This window comes from Aspergillus uvarum, assembly GCF_003184745.1.
Source record: "Aspergillus uvarum CBS 121591 unplaced genomic scaffold BO82scaffold_32, whole genome shotgun sequence".
In the NCBI taxonomy this organism is placed as follows: Eukaryota; Fungi; Ascomycota; class Eurotiomycetes; order Eurotiales; family Aspergillaceae; genus Aspergillus; species Aspergillus uvarum.
The window spans coordinates 164,780-188,655 of NW_020291329.1; the positions used below are offsets into that span (position 1 = coordinate 164,780).

Genomic DNA, 23,876 nt, shown 5'->3' on the forward strand with positions numbered 1-23,876 from the left:
ATTGATCTAAACCAATCGAAGTGAAATGTCTCGAACACAGTTTCCATCCCCGCAAAGCATGACCCAACAACCAAGCACGCACAGTTCCAGGCTTATCCTAGTTTGGCCCCTGGGGCCCCGCATAACCGGATTGAGATTTATCCACAGAAGGCCAATCCCCCGCGGGGTTACCATCACAGTCTCACGCCTGGCTCTCGCATCAGTCCATCCTAAATTGATTTGATTTCTCTCTCCCTTGCGACTGGTTGGTCAAAACGCCACCAACCCCTTAGCACCGGATTTCGCACGCCACAACCACCTCCCGCTCCAATCGAACCCTGTTGTCTCGGCGCCTGCCCTGCTTCGGGTAACGCTCCCCTGTCGTCTCACCCAAGATGCTCGTTTCCTACGTCGGAAAAACTGGCAAAACCCCGGCGGGCAAACACAGACTAACTCCCCTGGCTGTGAATGCAACCTCATGCTGGGAGGCGTGCAGGGCGCCGAAACTATAAGACCCGGTACTTACCCTTTTTCCCGGCTTGGCTCTCTCTTCTTCCGTGTGGCACTTTACCATTATCCGTACTTGCAGTATGTCGACTGATGTTGAGAAATCCAAGGATGAGCTCCGTGGGGAGCACGTCGACATTGATCATGTCGAGCTCAAGCAGAACTCTGATTTCATGAGAGAGGCGTTCGATGCCGAAAACCGCGAGCATGAGATGGGCGTGTGGGAGGCGGCCAAGACGCACCCCTGGGCTTGCTTGTGGGCTTTCATCATGTGTTTCACTATTGTGAGTTTGATCTTCGGTCGATGAATGCCGGATCGCCGCTAATGCAAGTAGGTCATGGAATCGTTCGACATGTTCCTGAACGGTAACTTTGTCGCCCTCACTGCATTCCAACAAAAGTTTGGTGTTTCTGTGGCGGGATCAGCAGACAAGGTCATCCCGACTCGGTGGCAGAGTGCCCTGTTCCAGGCTGGTCAATGTGGCGCATTTGTCGGCGTCTTTTTAGCCGGCCCCATAACCAGCCGCATAGGTTATCGATACACAACGATTTTAGGCCTGATTCTCATGAACGCCACTATCTTCGTCTCCTTCTTTGTGAGTTGTTCCATATTCTCTCTCGGAGCTACCGTCTGACGCAATTCAATTAGGCCAACTCCCTCACTCTTCTAACCGTGGGTCAAGCTTTGGAAGGTGTTCCATGGGGTTTCTTTATCGCCAACTCCCCGGCCTATGCCAGTGAAGTTGTGCCCCTCGCTCTTCGAGGTGCATGTACCGCGACTTTGCAGATGTCTTGGTCCATCGGTTCGATTATTGTCGCCGGTGCTACCTACAGCTACAACAAGTATGAGAATGAGTGGGCCTGGAAAGCGCCCCTGGCCCTGCAGTGGATGTTCCCGGTCAGTTTACCCTTGCTTCTGTTCCGTCAACCCAAACTGACTCTTTTAGACACCTCTCCTGATCCTAGTTTTCCTTGCCCCCGAGTCACCTTGGTGGTTGATTCGTCGTGGACGTAGAGAGGAGGCCCTTCGTTCCATCAAGCGCCTCGGGAAGGAGAAGGAAGAGGAGGCCCACCAGGCTTTGGCCATGATGGAGCGTACCGTCAAGATTGAAAAGGAGCAAGGCGGAAACCCGACGCTTCTCGACCTTTTTAAGGGTACTGATCTGCGAAGAACGGCCATATCCTGTTTCTGTTACGCAGGGCAGAATTTCGCAGGTAATTTGATTGCCAACCAAGCAACCTTTTTCTTCGAGCGTAAGTAATTCCACAACTCCCGAGACCAAGGACGTGACGACTGACAATCCGCTTAGAGGCCGGTATGTCGCCGGATCGTGCTTTCCAGTTGAACCTGGTGAATTCGTGCCTTCAATTCGTGGCCAACGGCCTTTCCTGGGTTGTAACCGCCTGGTTCGGACGCCGCACGGTCTACCTCTGGGGTACTGCAACCAACATCATTTTGCTTTTTATTCTTGGTATCGTCGCCTCGGTGGAACAGAACGATCAGACCAACATCGCCCAGGCCTCCCTCGGAATCCTCATCTCTTTCGTTTTCGCGGGTACTCTCGGACCGATCTCCTACACTATCATTTCCGAGACCTCTTCCATCCGCCTTCGTGCGCTGAGCACCGCCGTCGGTCGTGCTGCTTACTATGTGGCAGAAATTCCCATGATCTACCTGGCCTCCAAGATGCTCAACACCACCGGATGGAACCTGGCTGGCAAGTGCGGTTACGTCTGGGGTGGCACTGCCTGCGTGTGCTGGATCATGGCCTACTTCTTCTTGCCCGAGCTGAAGCACCGCACGTACCGTGAAGCCGATATCCTGTTTAACCGCAAGGTCCCGGCCCGGAAGTTCAAGTCGACTGTTATCGGGGTCGACGAGAACGAGTAAGCGTGAGTGCACTGCGGCAGATTCTTGAGAGCTTTGTGATTATATGCGCGTGATACCAGTGATGTGATAGTTGATTAATTGATTGATGCATCGTGCACCGTATCTTCATAAGCAGGCAATTGACAGGCATGGAATGCTGCAACCTGGAATATTTGATTTCTTCGTAGCCAGGATTTTTGAGACGACCGCTTGATAGCAAACAAACAGTATGGCTTTGCTGACGCGGAGACTGATGCCCAAGGCATCCGTCACCTGATAGTCTTTCTAGCCGCCGGAGAAGGCTACCAAAATAGCAAACCGAATCTCACCTACTGTCAATGTGATGTGACATTCTGGGTCAAACAAATCATGTCCTCAATATACTTCAATGGATTTAATTCTGATTTTCAGGTCGGAATCAACAATGGTGCGATCCAGCTTCATGTCCCACCAGGTAAGTTGCTCACGCTGCAGTGTCTGTGGCGCCTCCCTTTACGGAGGGCAGCCCACAGGCAGTGCTTCCTTTCAGCTCCCACCTCTTTCTTGGCTCTCTTCCTGATCTCATCACCAAAGTATCATCGGAAGGCCATCGCCGCAACAGTCGCTAGTCAGCTGTTGTTAGTTGAGTTAAACTCAGTGTTTCAGTTGTCTTCTCATTTTCGTCGCATCCACTGACAGCATCTCTCCACAGAACGGCCCGAAACACCGCCCCATCCACTCTCCACCGTTCCGTTCCGTCGCGATCCAGACTTCGTCGATCGCGGGACACTTCTCGACCAGATCCGTGAAAAGTGCTCCGTTCCTGCTTCTCGAATCGCGCTTGTCGGTCTCGGTGGCGTTGGGTAGGTCACGATAATCCGTAATTGGCTGACTGCGTTACTGATCTTTCGGAGGAAATCGCAACTTGCCATCGAATACTGTTACCAAGTCCGCGAGAGTTTCCCGAACACGTGGGTCTTCTGGGTACACACGAGTAACGCTGCTCGATTCGAGCAAGGCTTCCGGGAAATTGCCGACCGTGTCAAACTCCCCGGTCGCAAAGATCCTAAGGCCAATATCTTCCAAATAGTTGGGGACTGGCTTAGCGAAGAGAGAAGAGGGAAATGGATCCTAGTTCTGGACAACGTCGATGACGATGAGTTTCTGAGCAAGGCTGCTCCTGGTGACTCAGGCAGTACAATGGGGAAGTCACTCTTGGACTATATTCCTCAGAGTTCTAATGGATCCATCATCATCACCAGTCGCAGTGCAGCGGTGGCAGCGCGGATAGTCGAGCCGAGGGATATCATCGCAATTGGACCGATGCACAAGACGGATGCGCGACTGCTCTTTCAGAAGAAGCTTGATGTTCAAGACGACCGTGCTGGAGATGAGGTGGATGAGCTTATGGCCGCCCTGGAGTATATGCCGCTTGCGATCGTACAAGCCGCAAGCTACATCAGATACCGCTTGCCACGCTTTTCAGTGTCACATTATTTGCAACTGTTCCAGAAGAGTGATCGCAAGAAGCTGAGTCTTTTGGATTACGAAGGGGGCCACCTTCGTCGAGACCGAGAAGCGCATAATTCGATCATGCTCACCTGGCAAATATCTTTCGATCACCTACGGCGAGCCAGGCCTTCGGCAGCAGATCAGTTGTCTCTGATGAGCTTTTTCGACAGACAAGGGATTCCTGGAGCTCTGCTTCGTATCCAAGAGAACAAAGATGCTCATCAGGTAGGCCCACGGGAGACAAATATGGTGACTATAAGTGATGAAGAGAGCACATCCGGCCATGACGACCAGTTCGAAAACGATGTCATGACACTAAGAGACTATTCTCTCATCTCAATAACAGATAAAGATGTCTTTGAAATGCATCGTCTGGTGCAACTCGCCACACGCAAGTGGCTCGACGCATATGGGCAGCTTGAACATTGGAGAGAACGTTTCATCATTATCCTTGACGAGTCCTTCCTAACAGGAGGGTTTGGGTATTGGGAAAGATCTCAAGTACTCTTCCCGCATGTACGAATGGCTGTGCGACAAAGGCCAGACACAGAACACTGTTTCCAAAACTGGGCAGCGCTCATGTACAAGGCAGCCGCGTATGCAGCGATCAAGGGGAATTGGGCGGAGGCAGTGAATATGGCAGTAAAGACCGAGAGAGCAGCAGCAAAGCTGTTAGGCCAAGAGCATCCTATCACACTACAGTGCACGCAAATGATAGGGTTGGTGTGCATAGTGAAAGGGGAACTGCACAAGGCCGAGTTGTGTTTCGCACAAGTGATGAACATCCGGAAGCGAGTGCTGGGCTGCCAACACCCAGACACCTTGAAGACCATGTCTCACCTTGCATCAGCATACTCGACCCAAGCTCGATTCAAGGAAGCTGAAGAGCTGGGATTGCAAATCATGAAGGCCCACAAGTCAACGCCGGGCCCTGAGCATCCTGAGATATTGCATTGCATAGGTCGACTTTCAATGATCTACCTAGCGCAAAACCGATTGAGAAAAGCCGAAGAGTTGGGCGTACAAGTCTTCAACGGCTTGAAGAGAATATTAGGGCCAAACCATCCCGACACATTGCTCAGTATGCACAACCTCGCAAACACATACTGGCATCAGGACCGGCGGACAGAAGCCGAAGAGCTAATACTGCAAGTAATAAGTACATACAAAAGTGTGCTGGGTCCTACCCATCCTAACACATTTCTGAGCATGAGCCTGCTGGCAAAAATATATTCAGATCAGGGCCGACTAGACGAAGCTGAAGAGTGGGAAGTTCAAGCCATGGACGGTCTGAAGAGAGAATTAGGCCCCGAGCACCCAAGCACGCTAATGTGTGCCGCCTGCCTCGCAGCCACGTATGGAGAACAGGGCCGATGGAAGGAAGCCCAAAAACTGCAGGTACAAGTACTGGCTGCTTGGAATGCAGTACTGGGCCTCCACAATCCTCACACGCTGGCCATCATGCACGACCTTGCAATTACTCTGAAGAAGCTGGACCAAGAAGCCGAGGCCCTCGACTTACTTACAGAGTGCACGCAGTTAAGTACACGTGTTTTAGGCGCTGATGACCCCGTAACTATGTCCTTCAATGCGATGCTGGTCCGCTGGCAAACCGAGATGCTGCGCAGAATTCATTGAATCGGGATCACAGTGTGAACTAAACATATGCAAGACAGTGATTGTCTACTATTCTTAAAGGTGCTCGCTTAAGACGAAAGCTCTCCTGTCAAACAGGACTAGCTTTGCTACAGAATTCCCATGACCATTTCATTGTGTACAGGGTGCGATACCGCAATATCCATAACACACGCTTCTATTCACATAAGAACACGCCGCACTTATCTCCTCTTGGGACACCAAAAAGTAAGTCTAAGTATAAGCATAGCAGTACTTCCCCGACCGCGAATTCACCACCTCTCCGATCCTCCTCTGGCGATCCAAGACCCCAAAATCCATCAACGTATCCAAGGTCACCAACGGCGCGTCGGGAGGGTTATAGATTACCGCCGTCCCGTTCAGCGCGTTCCACCGCGCCGCGAAATCCCGCTCCTGCCACAGCGTCCACATCCGATCCACCATGCCATGGTGCAGGAAGAAGGCGGGATCGTGCGGACTGGCGAAGACGTCCAGCATCGCCCCGCCGACCGTCGTATGGCCGCCGCCATGCGATCCGATCAGCGTCGCGTTACTCGGGTCCATCACGGCCATGAAGGCGTCCATGTCCGGCGCGGCGAGGAGCATGTCCACGCGCTGCTGGTTGTTGAGGATCTGCAGCGACTCGGGCCGGAAGTTCCGGTTCAGACATCGGGGGTTGTAGCGCCAGGGGTCGGGCGGCAGGGGCCCGTAGGATTTTACGAAGTCGCGTGTGAAGGGGCCCAGGTGCAGGGTCCAGTTTACGAAGGGCCCAGAGCTCACGCACCCGCCGCCGGCGCCGGGGGGCAGGCACCCGCCCAGGTTGGCGGGGCAGAGCGCGGGGTGTTCGGCGGTCGAGGCGTTGTAGATGCCGTTGCCGCCAAGGGAGGTCGGGGAGTTGTCGAAGAGGGGGCTTGACAGGAGGTTGTTGTTGGTGTAGAGTGGCCAGTCCCAGTATCTGCGGCGTTGGTCAGCTTGGGCGTTTGATGGTGAACAGGATGGACGTACGGTTGTGCGCCAGCGTATCCGCACTCTTCGCGGATGGCTTGCTCCCACAGCCAGGTGAAGTGGCGGTGCCATGGGAGGAGGAGCCCGTTGTTGTGGATGACCAGGGTGTTGTTGATGTGCGTGCTGTCGGGGTGTCAGTGGTCTGTTGGTCTGTTGGTCTGTTGGTCTGGTAGGTATCTCACATCACGAAATCATCGATGCGATCCCGCGCACCCGGGAACTGATCGCGAGGGAGGCGTGAAGGCCGGCTGCGCATACACCACAGAGCGTCGATGTAGTCTGTCCGCTCTTGGGGTTTCAATTCCTGCCTGGCAAGGGTCAGAGAGGGCTAAAAGTCAATCTGGGAACGGAGCAGAGTACCATTCCCGGCGAACCTGGGCGGTCTCTGGATGGCATCGAGACTGGGGTGCTGCCAGCACGGCGGTGGCGGCCAGCAGGAGGGTATTGAAGATACGCATCTTGACGGTACTGCCGAGTCACCAGTGCTCGGGTTGACAAATTTGCGCGACGACTACGAAGAAATGCACCTTATATACTCCACGGGATCCAGAAATCAGGCAACCTCAACTTCTGGACCCTGCATGCTGGGTACACAGCATGAAGGACGTTCCGGGGGATTCGCAGAAGACATATTCACCCATGCGACAGAAGCAAACATTTTGGCGTCTCGGGACAATTCCACTGTGGTTCAGAAAAAGCAAGCCTGGCTATTGGCAATTATTCCCATTAGACGGGTGTATGGTGCATATGATACATCAGATCGATCCTCCTCTCCGCTAGTAACACTCAATACTGTCGATGAAAGGAATGGGGTCGGAGGAGGTGTGTAGGCCTGGGTTGAGCATGGAACTCCGGCCAGTGCAGCCGATCGCGCTGGTCGCTGTCAGTCATATTCCCTCGCTCTCCTGGGTCGGGGGAAGCTTACGTGAAAAGTCGGCACGGCCGCGACAAAAACACGGTGCTGACCTCCCTGGGTCCTGTCAATGTCTGCTCGGAATGTCCAGGATCGATCGCACTTACTCTTCCGAGAACTTCCAGCAGTCGTTCAAAGGCACCTGCATAGACCGACTACCCTCTGTGGTCTCGTATCCGACCTGTCCGCTGGTCAGTGTGTGGTCGAGGGTTGGTGGCTGCGCGGCTCACGGTGGTCCATTCCGTAGCGCTGCTCACCGCCGCGAGGAGCAGCGCCCCCAGGGACAAGGATTTGATGGCAAGCATGGTGGCGATTGGAAAGATCACCAGGGTCTGATTCTTTGGGAAGCAACGAGGCAGGTGGTGGACTGTCGCGGGCGCGCACCATCTGACACGTAGTATTTAAGCTGTCGAGGGCGGCAGGGTAGGCCCTTTGTTATGGTTTGCTCACATCCCTTGCGTCGATGGGGCTGCATTCCAAGCGCGACCCTGCGTCACGGTGGTGGTCGAATACGAGTTCGGAGATTCTATGGTTTGCTACTGAGGGAGGGGTTGAGTTGGAGCTCAGCAGCAGAGAACAGATACCTGATGTGGTCAGGTGACTTTCTGGCCTGCGATTTGAAGTTCCGGATCTGAGATCCAACACGGCAGGTCGACCCCGACACTCGGGATCTCACTTGTTTTAGCTTATCTGGGGTTTCAACCTTGAAATTGCCGAGGTCGGGCAGGGTCCAAGTACGGGTGAAACATTATCCTCAGGGTCGCAGAAAACGACTTTATATACTGTGCTTATAACTCCGATGCAGAGATTCTGATTTCTGTGACTCGCATTCGACCTTGTTTTCTTGCATCGCAGCTTTTGCGCAATGCGATGTAGGTGGTGCGCGTGGCGGTCCAAACCATCGGAAAAGGACTGACTGACTCATCAGTGCGGATAAATACCCGCCACAGTCAAGCCTCAGGGCTTGGATTAAGCTACCTAAGCTGTGCCATCCGTAACTTGGCTGGCAGCCTGGTAGCTGGCCCATGGTCGAAAGACTCGAGGCAGCGAAACACCATGTGAAGGGCCCTGGGAAGGAAGCTTGGGTCTTGAGCTCGGCGTGCGGGGTTGCACGTGGACCAGCTCGACTAAGCCCCAAAACAGCCATCCGGGAGTTTGGCTCGGGAGTTGAACTCCCTCATCCTCGGCCGCTCGGCTGACCACCTCGGCTGCGTCGTCGAACGGTATTATATAACGATCCTGACAGCCCCAGGCGAGCGTGACCGGCAATGTTGGCTGCCTCCTATCTACCGCCGATCCACCGGGTGCTCGCTTGCTGGGCAATCACAATGGGCTGCACGGACCGGGGGATCCACGTCGCCCCGTGTGGGCAATCCAGCCCGTTCTAGAGGTCCTTATCTCGGCTAATTGTCGTTTCTCCCCGGGTTTGGTCCGCTGCGGGTCCGAAAGGGCGTGGATTCGCCCCCGTGGGGAGGCGAGGGGAGGGGAAAGGGGAGGGTCCGGGGTCGAGGGGATTCGGGCATTCTCTTTATCTCCCCTTCCCCAGATGCTGAGAGCTGTCATCCCCTCCTCACATCATGCCATCCATCGAAATGTCGACCTCCTCGCCGGAAGACTTGTCCGGCAAAGCACACTCAGACTACTTCGAGACGACCGAGAAAACCGCCTACGTCCCCGATGCCGTTGAGTCGCTGTCTGAATCGCACAAGGCCTACCTCATTGAGCGCCATGGCACCCTGGAACTCGATCCGGTGCCCAGTATGGATCCAGCGGATCCGTACAACTGGCCCGCCTTCAAGGTAAACATCTTGCCCGGTGCTTTTGTGTATTGTAGAAGCTGGGACTAACCATGCGAAGAAAACCCTGAACCTGGTCCTCGTGGCCTTCCACGCCTGCATGGGCACGTTTACCGCTGCGGCCATCATCCCGGCGTATGAATCGATCTCCGAGGATCTGGGAGTGAGCATCCAGCGCACCAGCTACCTGACCTCGCTGCAAATCGCCATTTTGGGTGGTGCTCCGTTGCTGTGGAAGCCCCTGTCGAACCGATTCGGCCGCCGTCCGATCTTCCTGTTATCGTTGATTCTGAGTTGCGTGTGCAACATCGGCTGCGCCCGCAGCCCCGACTACGCCTCGATGGCGGCGTGCCGCGCCCTGGTCGCCTTCTTCATCTCGCCGGCCATGGCGATCGGCAGTGCGGTCGTGACGGAGATGTTCTTCCGCCACCAACGCGCCCGCTACATGGGGATCTGGGCAGTGATGGTGACGCTGGGCGTGCCGATCGGGCCGTTCATTTTCGGGTTTGTGACGGAGCGAGTAGGATATCGCTGGATTTTCTGGATCCTGGCTATTGTAAGTGAGCTTACCCTGCAAACTCGTCCTTGGCTGACTGTAGGTCTAAGACCAACGCCGTCGAATTCATCCTCTACCTCCCCTTCGGCCCCGAAACGCGCTACGTCGGCACCGACCTGCACTCGTCCACGACCTCGACCTTCAAACGCGAATACCTGACCCTCTTCCACCGCATCGACCCGACCCCCTTCCGGGCCGCGGAGTTCTACCACCCACTCACTCTCTTCACCAACATCCCCGTCCTGATCGCCTCGGTTGCCTACGCCATGGTCTTCCTGTTCGGCTCGGTAATGAACTCAGTTGAAGTCCCGCAACTGCTGCAGGTCAAATTCGGGCTGAACGCGCAGCAACTCGGCCTGCAATTTCTGGGACTCATCATCGGCTCTCTGCTAGGCGAGCAACTGGGCGGTGTGCTGTCAGACACGTGGATGAACCTCCGCGCCAAACGGACGGGCCACCCGCCGGCCCCGGAGTACCGGCTGTGGCTGAGTTACGTCGGGTACCTGGTGACGATGGCAGGGATGGTGGTGTTCCTGGTGTGCACGGCGCAGGCGGAGGAGGGCCAGTGGACGGTCGTGCCGGTGGTGGGCACGGCGATCGCGGCGTTCGGCAACCAGGTTGTCACGACTGTTATGATCACCTACGCGGTGGACACGTACCCCGCCGATGCGGGCAGTGTGGGCGTGTTTATTAACTTCGTGCGCTCGACGTGGGGGTTCATCGGGCCGTTTTGGTTCACGGATCTGTTTGACAGTGTGGGTGTTGCGGAGAGTTCCGGGGTGGTTGTTGCGTTGCTTGTCGGGGTCAGTGTTTTGCCGACGGTTTGGGTGCATTGGCGCGGGGGGAAGTATCGGCGGGATTGATCCAGCCTTCAGGCGAGGGTCTGGGAGGTGGTTTGAGGGTGAGAGGATGCGTGCTGTTGGGGATAGGTAGATTTGTATATAGAGCGTGCTTGTTCATTGACTATGATTGACTCGACTTGGTGTGCTGCAACATAGCTTCGTACCCTGCCAGTAATTGCTCGTACTTAAACCAACGCACGCTTCTCCTCATGCCTGGAATAAACCAATCGTGCAGTAGATCTCTCTTCAAACCAGTTGCCACCCACGCGACCCTACCGACAACAACAACTTCAACACGTGCTAACCTCGCATTTCATCCACCATCATCCCAATCCCACGCTGAAAAAAAAAAATAGCAAAAGGCTAGCAACTAACCCCACTCGGCACATTCGTACACTTGGAACTCGTCTTCCCCCCACTGACACTCACATCCGTCCAGCTCCAATCCGAACAGCTGCCTGACCCGCACGAGATGAGGATGTTGGTCCCCGAGCTGGCCACCGAGCCGTGCACGTTGTCCAGCACAAAGTCCGTGATCGGCACCCCCGTCGTGGGTGTCGACGACGTGTCGCCGTAGTTCTGTTGCACGACGATCCCGTACTTGGCGATCGAGGTCAGCGTGATGTCCTTGTAGGTGATGTCGCTGACGGAGCCGGTTGTGTCGATGTTGGTTTTGATGCGGACGCCTTTTCTTCTGGTTAGGGTTGGGTTGAGGGGTGGGAATGGGGACTGTAGAGGACGGCAAGGGGACTGGAGTGAGGATAGGGGCACTGGGATGAGGGGACAATATGGCCGGGTTGAGGGGGTCCGAACTGAGGCTCACGCACCATTATCCGAGTTGATGATCGTCGAATCCACAAAGGTCACGTTCTTGACCGTGTTATCGCTGCGTCCACCCACCGAACCAATGGACAGGCCGTGTCCACCGGAGCAGTAGCCGCCCGAGAAGTAGATATTCTATCACCGGACACACACACACTGTTAGCATCATCACCAAACCGAGCCAACCCCCTCCCACTGGGACGACTCACCTCCCCCGAGTTAACAGCCACGCAATCATCCTGATTATACACGGTCGCCCCCGAGATCGTCACATACGTACTCGTCCCGATATCAAACGCATCGGTATTATGCCCGCCGTTATCGTCGCCGTCCGAGTTATCGATCGTGATATCCTTCAGCGTCAGATAATCCGACCCCGCAACGCTGAACACCTGCACCGGCGAGTTGACGATTTTCAGCCCGCTGATCACCGAGTTCGTCAGGCTGTGCGCCGCGAAGAACTTGGGCTTCGTCTTGCCCCCGTTGCCGCCCTCACCGTCCCACCACCGGCTGCCGTCCCCGTTGATGCTGTGCCCGCTCGCGCCGGTGATGGTCAGGTCGCTCCCGGAGACGGAGATCAAGGGCCCGCTCCATTCTTTGTAGCCGAAGGTGGTTTCGCCGGAGAAGATGACCTATTCATTTATCATCAGGGGAGGTTTCAGAGAATGAGTCATGGAGGTGAACGAGGAGGGAGGGTTCAAGGGAGGATCAGGGAGAGAGCTACATGAGTCCCGTCGTTCAACTTGGTCAGGTCCAGTGTCGTACCCGATGGAACCGCGACATTGGACAGAACAATCGTCGAGCACGAGGTCTTGGACTTGCTGGCGGATGAGGCCCCGTTCGACCCCGAGAAGGTGCAGGTCGTGGCGCGCTTCGCGATCTCGTCGGCCGTGGGCGGGGCTGTGATGGCCGGGGGGGCCGGGCTGGCGAGGACGCTCGCCGCCCCGAGGGCGAGCGAGGCAAGGAGCGCGGTGCTGAGCTGCATTGTTGGACTTGGGCCAAGAGGGTTCAAGCTTGGATTGTCTTGGTGGTGTCTTGGTGGTGGTAGTTACTCGAGGGTGTGTGGGGGGGTATTTATCCCCCCAGCAGCGTCTATACAATAGACAGCGCAGAGAGGTGATGTTGCAGAACGATCCTGCAGGGTCTACCATCCCGCGTCCCAAGCATTCGTAAGTGGTGGAATAACCATTCTGCTGAAGAACATGGGGTCGCAACCCCGTAACGAGGTCGAAGTATCGCATGCTGGAACAGGAGCCTGTCATAATGCCAGTGGTTCTCCGCTCGGACTGACTTGCCACCAGGGAATCCGGGGACATCGCCGACGGAAGGATATTCGCCAGGGGCTGGTGGCTTGGTTCGCCCTACAGGTGCGAAACGACTAACCTCCAGCCCAGACGGAGGGCGGCCCGTGTGAGGGCGCGAACACCACGTAGTGCAGCTCGCTTAGACGGGTGTTCTGGGGAAATAGGGGGGGGCATGTCGCAATCCTGGTTCAGAGTTCGCGGGGATATGCAACGGAGGGAGCACTAATTGGCGGAATCACTCGCGGGCGGCGGACATTGCAGGGCTGACGATGTTTATTTCTCTTGGCTTCACGTCTGGGAGTCGTCTTGGCAGGCTGGTCTTGGCGAGAGGAGCCCCTGGCTGGGGGGTCGACTATCCGGCATTTCCGCAGAGTTGTTGCTCTTCATGCGAGTTGACCCATGGTTCAGCTGGGATTGATGAGATGCCTTTAGATAGGGTATTCCGCCTCTCAAGTCAAAAGAAGTGCGCCGGCAAGAAGTATGCCTGGGTTAACGCAACCAAACACGGCTCGAAAAAAAAAAGGTCGTGCCCGGGTTCGAACCGGGGTTATTGGAATATTTCCGAGCCCGAAGGCAAGTGAGGTCAAAATCCAAAGTGATAACCACTACACTACACAACCTGTAGTCGGTGCTGCTGCTCACTTTTACAATCCATGTGAGTCGGGGTCTTTTCCTGCGTCATCGTTCATTGACACTGCAGTGCTCATCAAACAACAGTCCTTCTGAGAGAATGTATTTCCGCGCCACCAGGCCAATTGTATTTACTGCTGAGAACTTGTCGAGCCATACAACCTCCTACCTAAAATTACTCTAATGCTGCAATCTAGCTCCGCCTATACAAAGAGCTTGAATCCCCCCGGAACACCCCCGTCTAAACAGCCCCTCGGGATCATACTTCCGACTCGTCCGCCGCAGCGCAGCCACACTCTCCTCCCCATACCCCCCAATAACGTCCTGGGCTGCATCGGCGTAGTTCATATACTTGAACGGGCGAAACACCCCCGCGTCCTTGGTTACTCCCTCAATCGCCTCGATAAGCTGCATAGCCGCCCCGTGAACCAGCGCCGTAGCGCTCGGATCAGGGAAGAAAGCCACCAGCAGAAAAATCACCAGTCGTTTGTCCGCGGGTCCCAAGCCCAAACTGTTGCGGGCATGCAGGGAGGGGATAGGCTGGAAGCTAATGTACCAGCTCATGTCTTTGACCCCCGAAATCGACGCGACGGATTTGTTGTACAGGTCGAAGACGGCCGAGTACACGGCGGGATCGTGGGCGAAGGTGGTGGTGTAGTACATCGTGCTGGAGTCAGTGTTAGCGTGGGATTGATGCTTCGGGATTGAGTTAAGTCACGTACCTAAACCCAGGAACCTGGTACGTGTCCTTCTCGATGGCGAAGTCGGACATGTTGGTCACTCGCAAGGGTTGTACAACACCGTGCTGTTGTCGATCAGGGTTTGGTAGACCGCGGGATACGGGTGTGGTTGGGAGTACAGCATGCTCAGGATCGCATGGACGGCGGCGTGCTTGCTCGTCCACCCATACAACTCGATCAACCCCGCGTGAGGATCGAAGTTCCCCGGCTCCATGAAGTCCGAGTACGCGGCTAGAAGGCGTGGCGCGTCTGCCCCGGGGTATGCGGTGAAGCCCGCCCACAGCTTGCCGATGGGATGCGTGCGCATGGTGAATCGAGTCACCACGCCGAAGTTGTTCAAGCCGCCTTTCCGGGCCAGGAAGTGGTCCGGATATCTATCTGCAGAGACGCGCAGAATCTCTCCGCTGGCCACAACGATCTCGTACTCGAGCACATCGTCGCAGCCTCATCCTGCCGTCACGCTGGGGACGCCAATCCCACCACCCGTCAGGAAGCCTCCTGCCCCGATGGCAGCATCGCGTCCGCCCGTGACAGCGATGTTGAGCGGATCCAAGACCTGGTACACCTGGAGCCAGCGGGCCCCGGCTCCAACAGGTCCGTAGTACGCTTCCGCTATGCCTTTCCACAAAAACCCCAACGCACAGGTCGTGGAGAGATACTGTGCGGACAGACTCAGAGGGTGACATCGTTCCGGGAGTAAGTGCTTTGAGAATGTAAGGGGTTATCCGGTCGGCAAGGAGGTCGTCAAGACTTTTGTCGGGTGAGAGATGTTGACGATATACAGCCATCGTTACATCCGTGCTGTGCATACACCGGGCGCTGTTGACATTGTATAGGGCTTTGGGATCGACCTCGAAAATGTGATCCACTACTTGACGAGAGATACCGGCTCTGTGATAGAGTTCCTTGCTCATCGGCAATTGCTCCATTGAAGTCCAGGAAGAATGAGCCGGCATGACCTGGGCCAAAATTAGACCTGGTGGAAGCAAACTCGAGTCTTATGAATAGAGCATACCCCAATCTGTTTGAAGGATGATAGTCAGTATAGACTATCAAATCTCACTTGCAATCTAGAAGACTGCCGCGTTGCTTCAGCATACGATCCCAGGGGTGTCTTCCAGCGTAATGTGCCAGGAGGGTTTAAGCTTCTTGTCTAGTAGCTGCGATTGATGTTCGCTGGTGTGTAATAAATGAGCAGATGCGCTAGTTCTGTGTCGCTTCTAAATGGATGCTGTTGCATGGCAGCTTCATAGACGCTCGGCAAGCTCCTGTGTACCCTCCGTCACTTCACCTAGTAGCGAGTCAATATCAATAAATTAACCCACCGACCTAAGAAGACCATTTCTCTTGCGCTGCCACCACCTACACTCAGAACTCCAACAAATGCTCCTTCAACCCCCTATCAAACCCCTCCAACCTCTTCTCAAACTCCTCCGCACTACCACCCAACATCTCACTCCCGACATTATCCCTTACAAACCCCGCAAAATACTCTCTTGCCCGTCTTTCCACCTCCAAATCCCTCCTTCGCGCCCCCAATCCCGGCAGACCGACCAGAGAATCCAGATCCGACGTCTCGGTCGCATCATACGGCACGGGACGCCCCAACGGCCTCGCCTCGCGCTCAGCCATATACAGCGAGAACGGGACCAGCCCCTCGCGATACCCATACTGGCCGCCCGTCGGATCGAGGACCCATTCCTCGCCCGAGAGGCGCATCGTCACCACCAGCACAGCATGCGGACACCCCGTCGCATCAGGGCCGGGAACGAGTCGCGTCGGACGAGGTTTCTTGCCGATCTGGACATCCATGAATTCGATTCGCGTGTCCATACCTATTCCTTCTTATCAGTACAGAATCTAGGTCATCGGTGCGGGATGCGGGGAAGGACACACCAGCCAGAAGCTTCCGGATCATCCCACTCAGCAGCGCCATCGCGGCCGTGCACTGGTTCATGCACAGAGCTGCCTCCCTCTCCTCCGGCTTAGTAGTGAGATAGTCTGGGAAGCGGACACGGGTTCCAGGGTCTCTGGCCGTCTGGTGCAGATGTAGCGTTCCGTGGCGGAGGTCGATCTGCGTGAGTGCGATGTCGTATAATGTGGCTCGGTAGGTTAGTAGTGTGGTCTTGAGGATGCGGGCTGCGCGGTGGAGTTTCGTCCGCTGCGTCATCACCTTGCAGACCTGTTTGTGGATGGGCCAGTGGCGCTTTTGGCAGGCAGGGGTGCAGTACGCTGCGCTGATGGTGTGGCCTGGTAGGTAGGCGGGAGGGTTGAGGCAGCCGGCGCAGTGGTAGGTGGCGGTGGAGCTGCAGGCTGCGCAGATTGTGGGGGTTGTTGCTGGCATCGTTGGTGATTTGAGGCTGCGGGTGGGTGGTGGTGGGTTTGGTGATGGTGGTGATGGTAGGGAGAAGTAACGAGGGGAAGAGATGGGATGCAGGAAGAGAGACGCGGTTTCCTGGGAAAATACCTTTGTGGGCCCGGCGTACTTGATATGTGGTGGTTGCCGTGTGTGGCCTGCTTGTGGATTTTGCAACTCATTCACTTCTTTTGCTGTGGGCAATCGCAGGTCAAACGAAATCTATCGCTGCTTTAACAACGTCATGGAATGTCAAGTCTGGTGGCCGTCGCCCGGCTCGAATAACCATGTCTATACGAGGTCTACCTTCCCAGAATTACAACACCGAAGCGACGCCCTCCATCATCTTTCTCGACACCGACCAGCGCGATCGTCTTCTCCAACTCGATTGCGACTCCGCCACCTCAGACGGGCACGTGGACGATGGATTTGTCTCCCCGTTTGTGGGGATGACACTCGCCCAAGTTGTCTGCTTCGTGTCCGAGACGGCCCGCGACACCGTCGTCAACCCGTACTCGGTCTTCATGGCGGATGAGTGCACGCTCGCTGACCAGATCATCCTCGTGGTAGGCATCCACGACGAGACGCGCGAGATCGAGGCCACGGTGCGGATGGTCCCCGAGCTCCTCGACCTTCTCGCTGCGAACTTGGTCATTGCAAACACGGATAATACGGAGATGAAACTGAATGCGGAGGAGACTGGCGGGGTGTACAGGCATGATCGTCTGGAGATGGGTCTCGAAGATCACGGGCTAATGCATGAAATAATGATGATAGTTAATTACCCTGGAGATGACGCACCGAGTCTGGGGGTTTTAGTCAATCAGTTGATATCTTGGCAACTTGATGGCGCTTAGTGTAACCTTTTCCGGGTTCCTAGCTAGGGAACGACGATCGCCAAGCAAGCGTCGTATCTATTTTTCCATGGCACTGCGCGTCCGATGAAGGGAGAAAGCACGTTGCCGGTGCGTGCAAGGCTCAATCAGCTTGGTTACATCAGTAGCGGACCCGCACAACCGAGAAAGCGACTTCTACACTCTTGATCCATCATTTTGTAGAAGGGAGTACAAACCCTCAGAAAGCAGGTTTCCATGTCAGGACAAAGCAAGCTAGAGCCACTGCATCTTTCCTTCCCTCGACAACGTACTTATTCTATCGAATAATCCAACCGAGTCTATCTCAAGCACAGTATTCACTTCCTCTTTCAATAACCGGCAGGAAACACGAAAGACGGTCGGCATGATGTAACATTTGCCCAACTGCCGAGACGCTCGTTGGAGTAGGTATATCTACAGGCTTTTGCCGGTTGAGGATTGAGTGGTGACATGTTGATCCAATTTTCTTCCTCGGTGACCTGGCCGGCTTGCTTGTTTGCTATATCAACCAGAAGTCAGTCAAACCTAGCCTGTTAGGTTCTAGAGTCCGAGTCTTGTTTCTCTTTCTCTCTATCAAATTCTGCCCTGGCCAATTTAGCGTTGATCAAGACTCCGTAGTAGGAGTGTAAAGCTCCAGCCAAGGGAGCTCACTGGCCTGACTCAGAATTGTTCTCACAGTGAGTCACTAATTGTTTATAAAGCTCTCTTCATTGAAATCTAGATTTGCATCGTCGCGTGGCCGCTCGCTCCACCGGGAGATGGTTCGGTGCCGCGGGGACTTTATCTGACGGCGGCAATCATGCCGGGGCCGAGGGGTGGGTGGGTCCTTCGGCGCATTTTGTAGGGCAAATCCCCACGTGACAGCATCGACCTTCTATAACCCGCCGAAGCACTCTCTCTATGAGGATGATTTATAGTTACACTCTCTAGTACAGGTGCAGACAATGCTGAAATGTCATTTTGGTCTGGGAGTTTGTGTGTAAGTCCGGGAGCTCTCTCAGTTGTGCCATGTATATCCTTCTCCTGTTCGGGGCGCTTGCCTCCATCCTTGCGTCGATCTTCCTATCCGGAGCCACCAGCGTGAATGATCTGGTCAACTGGCAATTACCCATCTTGAAAACCGTAAACTGGCTGGGAACCTCGAAAACCCTCCCATCGACCTCCGTGCCCGCTACCTGGAATGGCTTCGGCTACCTCTTCAACATCACAGTGGGCACCCCGCCGCAGAACCTGACCGTGCTGAGCGACTGGGCGTGGGTGACGCTGTTTACGCGCAGCGCCCGCTGCGAGGGGCGCTACGACCCCGCCCACTGCGTCGCAGAAGGCCAGAGCTACTTCGACGAGCGCGCCTCGACGACCTACAGCAACCGAACCGCCCTCCCGCGCCTCCGGTGGGACACGAGCCTCTACTCGCCCGACTTCACCGTCAACTACGCCACCGACACCGTGTGCATCAACAATCCCTCCAACACCTCCAGCATGTGCACCGCCCCCGCCACCACCATACAAGTCTCCGACTTCCCCTTCGCAGGCCACTACGTGCCCCCCGTCCCGTTCGGGGGCATCTTCGGCCTCGCGCCGGTCATCCCCGGCCTGAACGCGACGTACCACCCGACACACTACCAAGCCTGGAAACAGGGCCGCAGCGGCGCCCAGATCGGCTTCAACAGCTGCGCCAAGCTCTCCTCCAGGGGATTCTGTCACGGGGGCGACGCCCAGTTCGTCTTCGGGGGCACGGACGCCACGCTGTACGACGCCGACAAAATGAGATGGTACCCCATCGTCACGCCGCCGTGGCTCGGCGACGAGATGTTCCTCCCCATCAAGCCCTCGATCTGGAACTTCTGGGCCGCGCCCTGGACCGGCGGGTGGATTGCCGAGACATTCCCCGACGGGAGCCAGCGCTGGTCGAAGAACTACGCGGTTCCGTTTCCCGCGACCGCCCTGAACAAGGACTTCCTGCCTGCGGATCACAGCGACCGGAGATACCGGCGCGGGTCCCCACGGTATAATCCTGCCACGGGGGAGGAATTGGTCACCCCGCTGGCGGTGCTGGATGATGGGTCTGAGGGGCTGGGTGTTCCCGTGACGGCGAATCAGTACGCGGAGCTGGTGCGGCTGACCGGGGGTCGGAAGGCGGATGCCGAGACGCGGGCGGCGATCGCGGCGCAGTGGACGTCGAGCACGACGGGGATGTCGACGCAGGAGTGGTATGTGATTGACTGCGCGCCGGGAAATTTCCCCGAGCTGGTGTATGAGTTCGATCGGCGCGGGAATTACTCGGTTGGGCCCGAGGACTACGTGCAGGAGATCTATGCCACCGGGCAGTGTTATCTGAATGCGCATGTGTGGGAGCATAGTCGCACGGAAACCGGGGATGCGACCGTCATTTCAGTCGGGGATGGGATTCTGAAGGGCCTGTATGTTGTGCTGGACTTTGAGAGGAATGTGTTTGGTCTGGCGCCGTTGAAGAGGGTATAACATAATATAGGGGAATTGAGGAATAGAACTGGGGTCTAGAATATGATATCATGCTTGAATCTCATTATGTTGAAGTGGTTTGGTGAAACGAGCGTGTGCAGGCTGTAGGTTGGTGGCAACGCTTGTGGTAAACGTTGACGTGGGCTAGGTTACCCTGTTACATTTGTCTGTCTATGCGTATGCTCATCTCGAATACCATATGACGGTTCTTCACCAGCAAGAAAAAGGGCAAAAGAATGCAAGAAAGGAGGAGAGACAAGAAGTAGATAAAAGAAGTAGATGAAAAGAAAGGTAAAAACTGAGAAAAGGGAACAAGAATCTTGATCGCATGCAAAGGTGGGACTAAGGGCAAGCCCTTCCAATAGAAACTACCACATGATACATGTTCAGGGTATGGACCACCACGCAACTGATAATTCGTAAACTAAACAACACCTCCCAAAGCCAACCTACTCCTTCGTATACACATACATCGGCACCCCGGACTTGGGCTTCGCCGTCGACGAGAAAACCTGGTACGCCTCGTCGCCGAACGCCTCGGTGCGCCCGCCGGCGGCTTCGACCTCGTCCGGGTGCCGTCGCCGGTACTCGGCGTAGGCGGACGCGAACCGGAACCGCCGCAGCGTCATGGCCAGCACGACCCGGATCTCAATCATGGCCATCTCGCTGCCGATGCACATGCGTGGCCCCTTCTCGAAGGGCCGATAGGCGTCCGCGGGCGGCGCGTGCCCGTTCCACCCCGCCGTCACGGCCTCAGTGCGTCCGTCCGCCAGCGTGATCGTCTTGGCCGTCATGAACCGCTCCGGGTGGAACTCGTCCGGGCACGGGAAGAACTCCGCGTCGTGGTGCATTGTGTGGATCCCCACCCAGATCAGGCTGCCTTTGGGCACGGTCACGGCGGGGGCTTTGTCGGGGTGGAAGGTTGTGCTGTCGGTTCATCAGCCTTTCGAGCTTTTTTCTTACGCGACATGGGGTGGAGGGGGGAGGGGGCTGAGGACTGACTCTTTCGGCGCCATGCGGAGACTGCCGGAGGCGGGATACAGGCGGAGGGTCTCGCGGATTACGGCCGTCGTGTATGGGAGTTTGTTGATAATGGAGGGCTGGTCGCGGATGAGCTGGCCAATCGCTGCGGTGTCTTTGCCCAGGACTTGGTCGTGCTCTTCGATGACCTTGGCCAAGACCTCGGGGTGCTTGCTCAGAAGGTGGTAGATGTTCTATGGTTGTTAGCATCAATCAATAAGTCAGACCGCGGAGACATACGCTGAGGGTGGTGCTGCTCGTGTCGTGGCCAGCGAAGACAAACGTTTTGAGACTATGCGATATTAGTCAGTTGCTCATCCAAACGAGGCAGGTGGCACTCACTTATCGACGGCAAGCTGCTCAAATCCACAGCTGAACAACGACCCGTTGGGCAGCTGCTCATACCGCTCGATCGCGATATCCATCAACGTGCGGAACTTCTGATTGGCCCCGTTGGCGGCCCGGTCGCGCAGCACGCGTCGGATGTAGTTGTCCATAGTGTTCGCGTACTTGCGACGCAGGTAGTGGGTCACTGGGTTGATGTCGAGGGTCTGGCCGTTGGGCAGGAGGTCCAGGAGGTGGCGGAAGGCCTCGACCAGCTCGTCGCGGCGGGTCAGTGATTTGAAGTCGACCCCCAGAACGACGATGCCGATGATATCGATGGTCAGTCGGGCGGCCATCGGTTCCATGGAGAACAGCTCGTGCTTGGCGGCGTATTCGCGCAGCAGGTCGCAGAAGACCTCGGTCTTTTCGACCATCAGCGGCACCATGGTCATCAGATGGGCGTTGGAGAAGCCCGGGGCGAACAGACTGCGCAACTCCTTCCATTTGGCGTCGTTAGCGGCCAGCACGCTGTTGTAGCCGGTCAGCGGCTTGAGGAAGCGCGTGATCATCGGGTGTTTGGGAAACGGGCTGCTGTCCTGGGAGACCTGGTGGGCGAGTTTGGGGTTGGCCACCAGGTACATCTGGTCCATCAGGGGCCAGGTATCGATGGTAAACATGTCACCTAGTTTGTACAGCCGTTGTAGCATCGTCATCTGGGCCTGGGGGTGAAGATCCTTGGGGCCCTTGCTCTGCACATGCATAAATGCAGGAAGAGTGCCGAAGAGGAGATGGTGGGGGGGACCAGGCTGATCAGTCAGTACATGTTCTTGCGCAGTTCGAGACACGGCAGTAATGAAGACAGACTCACCAATCCCCTGACCCTCATTCTCTCGCGGACTAAAATAGTCAAACCGATTACGACCGCTCCCACAATGAGTGGAAGTAATACATCCTTGGGATTTTCCACGCCGATGACGGCGGGAAGATCCACCAAGAGTGAAGACATTGAGCGTGTCTGCCACTGAGTTCAATGTTGATTTTCTAAAACAATACCAGCTGCAATGCCAGTACTGCACTATAGATTCAGTCATGATCGCTCGACTGGAGTTCTTATGGCTGAATATGTATCTCTGGCGGACCCGCGGCCGGTGTTCGCGTTCGGTGACTTTGTATTGGCCAATCGATCAGGCCACGATCCCATCGCCGACGGAATCAGCGTAATAGCATGTCAGCAAGTGGTCAAAATGTTGCCTTAGAGTGTTGTCTAAGTTGGCTTTGTAGTTCAACTGGTGCTGTGCATTCGAGCGCCGTAGAGAACTGGATGTCTGTGGAATGCCTCCCGGGGAGAACGACAATGGTGAAATCAGTTATCAGTTATGATTTCTATACATCTGCTAGACATAATCTTATCTGGACAACACAAGAGCCCATGCTATTATCGTTCAATGTAAGCCTTCTGCTATCTGGGAAGAATCATGGATTTGACACCGTGAATTCAATACTGTTGTGTAGCCTGCTGAGAGTCCAGGGCACTGCGCACCGTATCGGGCTGCACAGTTGGTAAATACAGACTACCGTATCATCACCTCTCGCTTCCCTCACCACTTCACCTCGAGATGGTAAACAATCTTCGTCACTTTGACTCTCGCGTCTTTCCCACCTAACGTGATGACAACCATCAGAGCTACGCACGGATCATCTTGCTTGTCTCAAGCAGCGCGGAGAGCTATCCTACAAGAGATAATGACTCTGCCTAACGTTACATGCACACCCACGTGGGACTGCAATACAGCGCGGCAAATATGATTCCCGCTGAGCAGACAGATTCCACGCCGCCGCGCTTCCAGGCCACCCTGTACGTATTTCATCAAGGAAGCTCCCTGGACAGGTCATTCACATTGCTGGACTAAATCGCAAACTTTGATTGTTTTGCTATTTGATAGACGATCTACGAAATGTTGGTGGCGTTCTGAGGCAACACCCTTGACTGGCCACAGATAGAGCGCTTCAGAATTTGGCTAACAGGTTGCAGGTCATTGCAAAAGAACCTAGCCTGGCCCATGCTACCATACAACTCGGTTCCAATCGAGTGGGTCAAATATTTTCTTACCCCGATGGCCGCTCAAATCGCATGGGTGATCCGATCGGTGACATTCGGCGACATTGAGCCCCATCACTGTTTCACACCAAACCTTGCATTGGTGCTCCCCGGGTGAAACCGTTCCTGCCAAACGCCACTTACCAAACACTGTTCTTATCTCCAGGGCCATGTCAATCCCAAGGTCTTACTGAGTGACCCTCAGCGTCTGATTGTGGATGGTGCTTTACATATTCGTTCTGCGGACAGTGGCGACAACAAGACGCCGAGATCCTTCTGAGTAACTGGCCGAGTGGCAATGACTCGGCGAGGCCCGTTCCTGTTTACAGAAGTGCTGTGACAGCGCCCCTGACCAGTCTCTACACGTGCCGGTGGCAACCTGCTCAGCCCGCAGTCCGTATACAAAGTACACTCCAATACCTGTTCGACATCCGGCTCCATACACAATACAGATACCGTGCAATATTCAACACGCTCGGTGCTCTAGCATTCTTTCTAGAGATCCTGTCATCTTCATGACTGCCAACAACGATATGGCGAATGATATGGCTGCTCCTGAGTCTGTGGTCGTGACAGAAGGCGTTTCATCCACCCCTGAACTCTGGCAGAGGCTGGAAAGTCGGGTCCAGCCC

The 23,876-nt window shown here is 55.5% G+C and overlaps 10 protein-coding genes and 1 non-coding gene across 11 annotated transcripts; 5 read left to right on the forward strand and 6 right to left on the reverse strand.

Moving 5' to 3' along the window:
- The first annotated feature begins 544 nt into the window (after positions 1 to 544).
- On the forward strand, positions 545 to 2,501 carry BO82DRAFT_311695 (general substrate transporter). Its single transcript, XM_025632415.1, has 5 exons — positions 545 to 770; positions 822 to 1,082; positions 1,136 to 1,384; positions 1,434 to 1,740; positions 1,797 to 2,501. Exons 1-5 carry the CDS (start codon positions 570 to 572, stop codon positions 2,375 to 2,377), a joined length of 1,599 nt encoding a protein of 532 aa, XP_025491193.1. The 5' UTR covers positions 545 to 569; the 3' UTR covers positions 2,378 to 2,501.
- Positions 2,502 to 2,725: 224 nt separating this feature from the next.
- Positions 2,726 to 5,485, forward strand: BO82DRAFT_402859 (TPR-like protein; the record flags this gene model as incomplete). The annotated part of the gene is made up of 3 exons (XM_025639349.1): positions 2,726 to 2,810; positions 3,048 to 3,198; positions 3,250 to 5,485. 3 exons carry the CDS (start codon positions 2,726 to 2,728, stop codon positions 5,483 to 5,485), a joined length of 2,472 nt encoding a protein of 823 aa, XP_025491194.1.
- A 165-nt stretch (positions 5,486 to 5,650) lies between these two features.
- On the reverse strand, positions 5,651 to 6,945 carry BO82DRAFT_432895 (tyrosinase family protein; the record flags this gene model as incomplete). Its single annotated transcript, XM_025640828.1, has 4 exons — positions 5,651 to 6,437; positions 6,488 to 6,610; positions 6,670 to 6,795; positions 6,848 to 6,945. The coding sequence occupies 4 exons, from the start codon at positions 6,943 to 6,945 to the stop codon at positions 5,717 to 5,719; spliced, it is 1,068 nt and encodes a 355-aa protein (XP_025491195.1). The 3' UTR covers positions 5,651 to 5,716.
- Positions 6,946 to 7,211: 266 nt separating this feature from the next.
- On the reverse strand, positions 7,212 to 7,742 carry BO82DRAFT_354986 (uncharacterized protein). Its single transcript, XM_025635326.1, has 4 exons — positions 7,631 to 7,742; positions 7,508 to 7,581; positions 7,413 to 7,457; positions 7,212 to 7,360 (listed from the first exon to the last, which is right to left on the reverse strand). Exons 1-4 carry the CDS (start codon positions 7,703 to 7,705, stop codon positions 7,264 to 7,266), a joined length of 291 nt encoding a protein of 96 aa, XP_025491196.1. The 5' UTR covers positions 7,706 to 7,742; the 3' UTR covers positions 7,212 to 7,263.
- A 1,122-nt stretch (positions 7,743 to 8,864) lies between these two features.
- Positions 8,865 to 10,610, forward strand: BO82DRAFT_311704 (putative MFS multidrug transporter; the record flags this gene model as incomplete). The annotated part of the gene is made up of 3 exons (XM_025632416.1): positions 8,865 to 9,199; positions 9,258 to 9,752; positions 9,803 to 10,610. Coding segments are annotated over exons 1-3 (1,524 nt in total), but the record flags the coding sequence as incomplete, so codon positions are not given.
- A 347-nt stretch (positions 10,611 to 10,957) lies between these two features.
- On the reverse strand, positions 10,958 to 12,428 carry BO82DRAFT_384004 (glycoside hydrolase family 28 protein; the record flags this gene model as incomplete). The annotated part of the gene is made up of 4 exons (XM_025638067.1): positions 12,141 to 12,428; positions 11,626 to 12,048; positions 11,422 to 11,551; positions 10,958 to 11,280 (listed from the first exon to the last, which is right to left on the reverse strand). Exons 1-4 carry the CDS (start codon positions 12,399 to 12,401, stop codon positions 10,958 to 10,960), a joined length of 1,137 nt encoding a protein of 378 aa, XP_025491198.1. The 5' UTR covers positions 12,402 to 12,428.
- Positions 12,429 to 13,241: 813 nt separating this feature from the next.
- BO82DRAFT_t199 lies at positions 13,242 to 13,340 on the reverse strand. The gene has a single exon. It is a non-coding gene; the product is annotated as a tRNA-Gln (tRNA).
- Positions 13,341 to 15,458: 2,118 nt separating this feature from the next.
- Positions 15,459 to 16,721, reverse strand: BO82DRAFT_416583 (zinc finger MYND domain-containing protein; the record flags this gene model as incomplete). Its single annotated transcript, XM_025639998.1, has 2 exons — positions 15,987 to 16,721; positions 15,459 to 15,925 (listed from the first exon to the last, which is right to left on the reverse strand). Exons 1-2 carry the CDS (start codon positions 16,432 to 16,434, stop codon positions 15,459 to 15,461), a joined length of 915 nt encoding a protein of 304 aa, XP_025491199.1. The 5' UTR covers positions 16,435 to 16,721.
- Positions 16,722 to 16,733: 12 nt separating this feature from the next.
- Positions 16,734 to 17,303, forward strand: BO82DRAFT_365448 (uncharacterized protein; the record flags this gene model as incomplete). The annotated part of the gene is made up of 1 exon (XM_025637004.1): positions 16,734 to 17,303. The coding sequence occupies one exon, from the start codon at positions 16,734 to 16,736 to the stop codon at positions 17,301 to 17,303; it is 570 nt and encodes a 189-aa protein (XP_025491200.1).
- Positions 17,304 to 18,292: 989 nt separating this feature from the next.
- BO82DRAFT_354987 (acid protease) lies at positions 18,293 to 19,949 on the forward strand. Its single transcript, XM_025635327.1, has one exon. The coding sequence runs from the start codon at positions 18,330 to 18,332 to the stop codon at positions 19,800 to 19,802; it is 1,473 nt and encodes a 490-aa protein (XP_025491201.1). The 5' UTR covers positions 18,293 to 18,329; the 3' UTR covers positions 19,803 to 19,949.
- A 44-nt stretch (positions 19,950 to 19,993) lies between these two features.
- Positions 19,994 to 22,237, reverse strand: BO82DRAFT_416587 (cytochrome P450; the record flags this gene model as incomplete). The annotated part of the gene is made up of 4 exons (XM_025639999.1): positions 19,994 to 20,729; positions 20,805 to 21,016; positions 21,063 to 21,114; positions 21,165 to 22,237. 4 exons carry the CDS (start codon positions 22,235 to 22,237, stop codon positions 20,252 to 20,254), a joined length of 1,815 nt encoding a protein of 604 aa, XP_025491202.1. The 3' UTR covers positions 19,994 to 20,251.
- Positions 22,238 to 23,876: the final 1,639 nt, after the last annotated feature.